Source organism: Fukomys damarensis, unplaced genomic scaffold (genome assembly GCF_012274545.1).
Source record: "Fukomys damarensis isolate Sample0158 unplaced genomic scaffold, DMR_v1.0_HiC HiC_scaffold_16, whole genome shotgun sequence".
NCBI classification, from domain to species: Eukaryota; Metazoa; Chordata; class Mammalia; order Rodentia; family Bathyergidae; genus Fukomys; species Fukomys damarensis.
Window position 1 is genome coordinate 56,646,028 of NW_022900928.1, and position 8,672 is coordinate 56,654,699.

At 31.7% G+C, this 8,672-nt stretch overlaps 1 protein-coding gene across 4 annotated transcripts in view; it reads left to right on the forward strand.

Moving 5' to 3' along the window:
• Window positions 1-8,672, forward strand: part of Atm (ATM serine/threonine kinase) — a 114,423-nt gene that overhangs the window by 60,279 nt on the left and 45,472 nt on the right. For 3 of the 4 annotated variants that reach the window (XM_010610638.3, XM_010610637.3, XM_010610639.3), the window contains exons 30-35: window positions 22-196; window positions 809-973; window positions 1,791-1,923; window positions 3,184-3,279; window positions 4,653-4,824; window positions 7,351-7,492. In XM_010610638.3, the coding sequence (XP_010608940.1) occupies window positions 22-196; window positions 809-973; window positions 1,791-1,923; window positions 3,184-3,279; window positions 4,653-4,824; window positions 7,351-7,492 (883 nt within the window). The remainder of the gene's footprint in view (window positions 1-21; window positions 197-808; window positions 974-1,790; window positions 1,924-3,183; window positions 3,280-4,652; window positions 4,825-7,350; window positions 7,493-8,672) is intronic. The other variant, XM_010610640.3, reaches the window with a different exon arrangement.

Below are 8,672 nucleotides of genomic sequence, written 5' to 3' on the forward strand. Positions count from 1 at the left end.
TTTTTTTTTTTTTTTTTTTAGGTCCTCCCGTCTCATGGATGTGTCATTACGTAGCTTCTCCCTTTGTTGTGACCTGTTAAGTCGGGTTTGCCAGACAGCAGTGACTCACTGCAAGGATGCTTTAGAAAACCATCTTCATGTTATTGTTGGCACACTTACACCCCTTGTAAACGATCAGGTGGAGGTTCAAGAGCAGGTAATTTCTCAGTTCATGCTCAAAATACTATTTGGGATAAACTGTTAGGAGCTAAATATTTTTTTGCTTGTTATAATTAATAATTTTTTTCTATTGGTACCAGGAATTAAACACACAAACACAGGGCCTTGTGCTTGCCAGGCAGGCGCTGTACCATTGAGGTATATCCTTGGCCCTATAATTAATAATTTTAATGAAGATGTTTTTTGAAGAATGGTTGGGAAGACATTCTAAATGAAATAACCTTTGTAATCAGTTAATTACAGAACCCAGCAATTTTGATCTAATCTGATAATTATGTCTGTTAGGCTGAAGTGTGTAAGTAGACAAAGATAAGGGTAGCAGTTCATAATAGTATGATGTTATGTGAGCTGTTATTTATATAAAATGTTTCATTAATATTTGGATTTCTATTGCTTGGAACCTATCTTGACTAGTACCTTACATGTTTGTTGAATCACTTAAAAGCACAGAGAATAAAAGCTGAGTACCTTAAAAGTAATCAAAATATTTGAGCTACAATAGCAATTTTTATTATTTATTATATTAGGTTTTGGTGTCTTTGAAATATAATGAAGGATTTTTTCTCTTTTCTTTTTAAATTATATTTAGGTATTGGACTTACTGAAATACTTAGTGATAGATAACAAGGATAATGAAAACCTCTATCTCACAATTAAGCTTTTAGATCCTTTTCCTGACCATGTTGTTTTTAAGGATTTGCGTATTACTCAGCAGAAAATCAAATACAGTAAAGGATCCTTTTCACTCTTGGAGGTAATAAAAGTTCCCATCTTAGTATTTTGTATTACAGAGCATAGACATTAGTACTTTTTAAAAAATCTTTTATGCTCTAGTGGTAAAAATGGAAGCATTTTATTTTTTATTGTTGCTCAAAAAACTACATGAGTTCTACAGTCTTGACAAATAAAAAATGAATCTTAATGCATCTCCTGACACTGCATTTGAAGTACAGATATCAAAAGATCCATTAATATCTTTAAAATGACTAGTCCTTTGAAGTTAAATTTAATGTTTGCATAGAGGTTATATTTAACTTTTTAAAGTGTACTTCAAGGTTTAATTCTGTTTTAATCTTCAAACACTTCAAAATTATGTTCAGGTATTTTTTTCTTTATAAATCTTATAATTTAAAAATCAGTATATATTTGACTGTATATATTAATGTGAAACATACCTAATTAAGATGTAAAATTAGAGTTGTATTCTTAAATAAATAAAAAATTAAGCTTTTATTCCTGTTGTGTGTACTTACTAATCTGGAAATTTAACTGTTATCATGAGAAAATATGTTAGAATTTTTAAAAATTAATTTTATTGGTACGTTTAAGGTATACAGTATAATGACATCCATCATTGGAAATTTGCACCTTTACATAATCCATCTTGGTTCTTTTATTATTAGAATTTAAAAGATTAAAACATTATAGGAAGAAAAATTATTTCTGCTTGGGTTATGAATCAGCATCTGTAAAAGGAATTAGTTTTTTTTCTTTTCTGAAGGTTTATTCTACAGACTTGTCCAATACCTATTAAAAAGCAGTTACATTTTAACTAATTTTTTTTCTTTTAGGAAATTAACCATTTTCTCTCAGTTAGTTTGTATGATGCACTTCCATTGACAAGGCTTGAAGGATTGAAGGATCTTCGAAGACAACTGGAACAACATAAAGATCAGATGATGAGTCTTATGAGAGCATCTCAGGGTACTAATTTTAATAACATTAATTCTTTCTGTTCTTGTTTCAAATAATCTAATCTTTATAAATTCTTCTTCTTGGTTTGACTCTGATACCCATACTTTAGAATCCTCATTATTTCCCATCTAACCGTAACTATGCCTTACTTTAAATAACTCCATTTTATCCCTCCTCTGCCAGAATGATTTCTCTAAACCAAAATAGGATCATCTTATCCTACCAGATTTCATACTGCCTGAAAAATAAAAGTTTCAGGCCAGACATGTAGCACATGCCTATAATTGCAGCACTCAGGAGGCTGAGGCAGGAGGATCACTGTGAGTTCAAGGACAGCCTGGGCTACATACAAGAACCTTGCTCAAAAGGGAAATGAAAGATAATTATCCTTTAAAGCTACATGTATAATATATATCTCTACCTTGTATATCACCTTACCTGAATATTTTATTTGTATGTTATGTTTTTGTGTGTGTTTGTACATGTTTTGACCTTTACTTAAGAAAACATCTATTTTTATATTAATTTATTTGAGTTTATATTATTACAGTATTACAGTAAGCAAATTTTTTGTATTCTGATTTTCATCTTCCTTTGCCAACTTCATATTTCTATTGTATCATTTTTGTACTTAGTATTTTTTAAAACTAATTTTGGTTTTGACTGAGCTCAGAATTGCTAATGTAGTTTGAGACATATAAAGTACAGATATCACTGTCTCATTTTGCTCTTTCTTTGTTTTGGTATTTAAAGGCTAGAATTGCCTTATGTAGTGCAGCCATTAACTATTTTTGGCTATTTCAATTCAAATGGATTAAAATTAGAAAAATTTAAAATTCATTATTTTTATTATATTAACCCATGCCAGATTCTCACTAATCCATGTAGCTAGTGACTCACTGGACAGTACAGATTAGAGACATTTACATCATTGCAGAGAAGTCTTTGCTCGTCTAGTTTCTGAATGCTAGATGTTAACAAGCTCCCAAGGACCCTTGTAGCTTAGTGTTGAATGATTCTTATTTTTGTAATTGTTTGTGGGTTTGCTAAGGTATTGATTTATCTATACAATTGAAGACATTTTTCTTTCTGTGTCATTGCGCTTCTACTTGTATGTGGTTCTGTCTTATAAGAAAGTTGAAATTCATATCTATATGAGAGCAAGTGCTTCTAATAAATTCTTAAAACTTTGTAAAACTTTATAAAAATTTATATGTATAATTTTATATCAAGATAATTTAAACTAATTTTTTTCAAAATTATTCCTAGATAATCCACAAGATGGCATTATGGTAAAGCTAGTTGTCAGCTTGTTGCAGTTATCAAAGATGGCAGTAAACCACATGGGTGAAAAAGAAGTTTTAGGTAAACTTTGTGGTTGAGTGAATGTGAGTTTTTCATGTTTAAATGCTGATCTTTATAATATTCTCAAAATAAATATTTATCATTTTGGATGTTGGGGAAATATGAAATGCTAAGTTTTATTTCTGTTTAATTCAAGTATCCCTAAGCATTCATGGTTTTCTTCCTTAAATATTTATATAAAATGAAAAGATAGCAATTTACACCTTTGAATAATTATTGATTTGAAATGCCTTATAGTTATTTGGATAGTCAAAAATACCTATTTGTAGAGTTAAGTTGTAAATAAAGAGACTTCTGAAATAATTTACAAATATATTATAATTGGCTAGTATTCCATATCTTTTTTATATAACAAAAATGAAGACTTTGTTGGTTAGGTTAAGCTCAAATATTAAAAAGCATTTAAGTTCTTTCCTTCTGCCATTTGGGAGAAAATCTAACATAAGATAAATAGCTGTCTTAGTTTCTTTTTTTGTTGCTGGGACAAAATACTCGACGCTCAAAGTTAAAGGAGGAAAGATTTATTTAGCTCACAGTTTATAGGGGTTTCAGTCCATAGTCAGCTGGCTCCAAGGCAGGGTAGCATGGCAGTGGGGCATCCAAGAGGAGAAATAGTTCATGGTGGCAGGCAGAAGGTAGCCTTTATTTCCCATCAAGTCTATAAACCTATTGATTGGCACCACCTATATCTAGGATGGGGGTTCCAGTATACTCACTGTTAATCTCAGTGTCACACTCTTAATCCACTTTCACACACCCTGATATACTGCCTTTGAAACTCTCTACCTATGACCGCTTGAGGCTTTGGGGGGACATCTAGATACAAGATACACAATAGCCACTATTATGTCCAGAGTAGGCATTTAGATTAGTGATCATTAGATAGAAAAATCACAGGATTGGGCCAGGGATTTGTGTCAGTGGTTCTGCTGCCTGCTTTGCAAGTGCAAGGGCCTGAGTTCAATCCCTGGTACCAAAAAAGAAAAGAAAAATCACTGGATTAAAGTTAGCATGAAGCTGTCCTGTGTTGCTTCAGTAAATATACAGGAAGAGTGGTTCTTATGGGCTCCTTTGTCTTTCTGCAATATCTTTCTTTAGTTTTTTAGTGGTAGCCAGATATTTAGATACATCCATATCTGATAGATTTTCTTTTTGTTGAAATATCTCTTGCATATAGACTAAAGTATGTGTACATTATTTATATGCAAAGGAAGTTATACAGTATTTTGTAGCCTCTTTAGTTTACTCATAGTCTTTGAAAACACACTTAAATCTTGAAGTATGGCAAATTAATATAGTTTTGAAATTAGAAATTTTCTGCTATATATGCTATCTTGGCTATGACCCTACTGAAATGGAATTTCTTTATGTAGAAGCTGTTGCGAGCTGCTTGGGAGAAGTGGGTCCTATAGATTTCTCTACCATAGCTATTCAACATAATAAAGATACATCTTATACCAAAGCCTTAGAGTTATTTGGAGATAAAGAACTTCAGTGGACCTTAATAATGCTGACATACCTGAATAACACATTGGTAGAAGATGGGTGAGTATTTGTGGTATCTTATGTCTTGATGATGCTTACTCAATCTGACATTTAAGGAGAATGATAGTTCACAGAAATTAACATTTCCAAAACTAAAACTTTGTCCTTTAATTTTTTTTTTTTTTTAGTACCAGAGATTGAACGCAAGACCTTGCAGTTGCCAGGCAGGCACAGTGCCACTGAGCTACATCCCCAGCCCATTTTAGTTCTTACACTTAAAAAAAGTCTCATTTATTTTTATGAAATTGCTTACATTTTTATTAATTCATTGACATAGGTATATACCAGGTACTTGATATAGTGAAGAAGTTTACAGACAATGTTTTTATCAAATTCTAGTGAGAGTAGCTCAGACAAACAAAAAATGGAAAAAAAAATACCAGTTGTTTCTATGCAGACAGTTAAAATGGAGAATGTAAAGAGTGGTATTGCAACCATCCACCAAAATTAGAGATACCACACTTTTCCAACTAAGCTGTATTGTGGTCCATTTAAAATAAACCATGAAGTAAAAGTTTCATATCCTCAAACGTCTAAAACTAATCAGACAGAATCTTCTCATTTTTTCCCTGTACAATACAGAATTGCAAGATATTACCAATATTTCAGCTTGCTGGTTGTGAGATTACTTTTACATGTCTCTTTCAGTTTCTGTTACTCTGTCTCTGACTCTTTCCTCACATTGTGTATTTATTGATGGATATATTTGAGTATTCCATCACTACCATTTTGGAGGGTAAGTTCAAAGGATTTTTCCCTCAAGTAGGCCTCTTTCTGGTGTAAATAGCATTTTGACTGATTTTCTACCTCTCTCCTCCCCTACCTGCTGTATTTCCATTATTGATTTAATCTATCTTTTGTTGCTGTTTTTTTTTTTTACATAAAACAGTCTGACATTGTTTTTTTCCCAACATTTTATTTAGAATTTTACAGTAAATACAGTGTTCTTACCATATAGAGTCTATACTGCATTTTACTACTATCCTTGCTTTATCACTTCTACTCATCCTTCTATATCTTCATTAATGCATATAGTTTTAAAATGTGGGGCCAGGAATTTAGCTCAGTGGTTCTACCACCTGCCTTGTAATCACAAGGGCCTGAGTTCGAGCCCTGGTACCAAAAAAATAAAATAAAATAAAAAATAAAAGTATGTCTGACAATTTGAAGAGAGATTTTCCACAGAAATTCCATAGGAGCAAATCTGTTTATTAAATAGTAATCTGAAATTATTTTTTTCTAAAATTGTTAATATGACTAAAATTAAGAATAATAAAAAGCATGTGCAAATCTTTTCTGTCTTTCTGTAGGAGGGAAAAAAAATCATTAGTTGTTTAAGGGGCTTCATTATCAAAAGGAGAGGATGACCAAGGAGATCCCAGAATAGCTGGTCAGGGAAGGCTTCTGATCTTAGTAGTCAGGAGTCAACTTTAAGACAATTAAGGGTAAAGCATTACAGATAGGGAAGACTTGAGTTGGAGGTATGTTTGGTGTTTTTGAAGAACAGAATGAAATCTGGTGTGTAGGAAGATTATAGGAGAAAGGTAGGACTAATACTGATTAAGAAATTTGAATTTTATTTGAAGAATGTAAGTATGCCAGTGGACTGTTTGGAGAAGAGTGCCAATATGATGCAGCTTATGAGTTTTTATGTGGCCAGTGGACTGCAAAGGGGAAAAAGTGGAAACAAGTGTCTCAGTTATGAAATTGTTGGAGTAGTTAGAAGAGAAATGACTGTGATTGGAGTACGGTGTCAGTAATGGAGATGATAGCCATAAATGGAGTCAGGATATACTTTTAACAAGAACCTGTGGGATTTGCCAATAAATTGAATATGGAGTAATGAAGGATGAATCTAGATTTAGGGTTTATGCTTCAGTGTTTTAAACCAAGAAACCTAAAAGGAATTAAGCCTTTATTGCTAATTCATTATTATATTATTAAGCTTTATGACATTTTTGTAAGGTTTTATATTTAGTAATGTATTGCAAACTTTCTTGCCCAAGTTTTTTTGTATTAAGGAAGAACCTTTTTTATTAGAGGCTTTCAGAGCTTTAATGATTCTCAGCTAGATTTTTTTTTTTTTTTGGTCAGAATAAGTAGGTACCAATTCTTTTAAAAACTGTATTTTACAATAATTTTATCATTGCCATTTTTTCAAATGCCATTCTCTTACCTAAATTATTTATTTGTATTCTCAGAGAAAAAATTGACACAGTATTGTTTTCTCATGTGAATTAGTACAATATTTTCTCATTCTCATTGCTTATATTTATTAGGCTGTATTATTTCCCAGTATTTCCTTTATTCATTTAATTTATGGCCATCATAAGGTAAACATTACCATACTGAAGGAAGAGAATTGCTGTTTCAGTGATTAATCACTTAAATTTTCTGAAGAAATACTAAAAATCCTTTGATATTTTTTACTTTGATGATATATAAAATTTAAATTTTAGTTCTTAAAATTTTTCAGTCAAGATTGCTTAACATTCAAGATTAATAAGTGAATTTTGTATTTCTCAGTGTCAAAGTTCGATCAGCTGCTGTTACCTGTTTGAAAAATATTTTAGCCACAAAGACTGGACATAATTTCTGGGAGGTTTATAAGATGACAACTGATCCCATGCTGACCTATCTACAGCCTTTTAGAACATCAAGAAAAAAGGTCTCTTAAGTAATAAATATGTTTTGAACATTTACTACATTTGTTTGTTTTGGATTATATAAAATTGTTTAAAATAGTAATTTACTAACATTTAGCCTTTGCTAGAAATAATTTCAGCTGTACTTCTAAAGAGGATTTTTAATAGTGTATGGCAATATGGAAAAACTGAGATGAACTAGAGAAGTGATTGTTGATTTGGGGATAGGAAAAATTCTTAATGATATGCCTTTGCGTATTATAAATTTAAAAAACCCTTGATCCCATAAAAGCCATGGATCCTGGGTGTGATTTATAGTTCCTGTGATCAACAAGAAGCATTTATTTCCATAGCAAGTTAATTATTAAAACTTCTATGAAGCCGGGCATGATGGCGCAAACCTGTAATCCCAGCACTCGGAGGCCGAGGCAGGAGGATCACTGGAGTTCGAGACCAGCCTGGGCTACATAGAGAGTTCCAGGTCAGTCTCAACTACACAGTGAGACTCTGTCTCAAAAAAACAAACAAACAAACAAAAAAATTCTATGAAATATAAGATGTACTATAGGATTCTCTCTTTTTCCATGTTGATATCATGAAAGGATACTGTGAAGGAGGTTGAAGAACTCTTTCACTTCCCCTTAATCTAAACATTCCTCTTTTCTTTTCATAAAGTGAGAAACACAGTTAAGTTTCCACTAGTTTAATTTCAGGTCATATACCTGTCATTGAAATAGTATCTTATCTTTTCTGTACTATAAATATAGTTTGGCCTTAAAATTAGTAGTAATATTTACTGTTAATGAAATTTGTAGTATAACTTGTAAAAGCACTATAATTTTAATATTTTTAAAGTATCAATTCTTTGTGGAAGGTTTGGACATGAGAAAGATGAGACAAAGTTACAGTGTGTTTAATATGTGTACATACTACTAGGAGTGACAGTACCTGAATCTGTTTCCTGCTGCCATGACCAGTCTTTTTTTTCCCATCCCACTCTTCATCTTATATCAAAATGTTTTGATTTAAAGGTTAATGATTGGTAAAGGTACAAGATCCCAGTAATGAATGTAGCTGTACTGTCTACCTAGAATGTACCAATAAATTAAATTTAAAAAAAATAAAGGTTAATGACTGCCTCCAGAGTTTAAGTATATGTGTGTGTGTGTGTGTGTATGTATGTATGTATGTATGTATGTATAT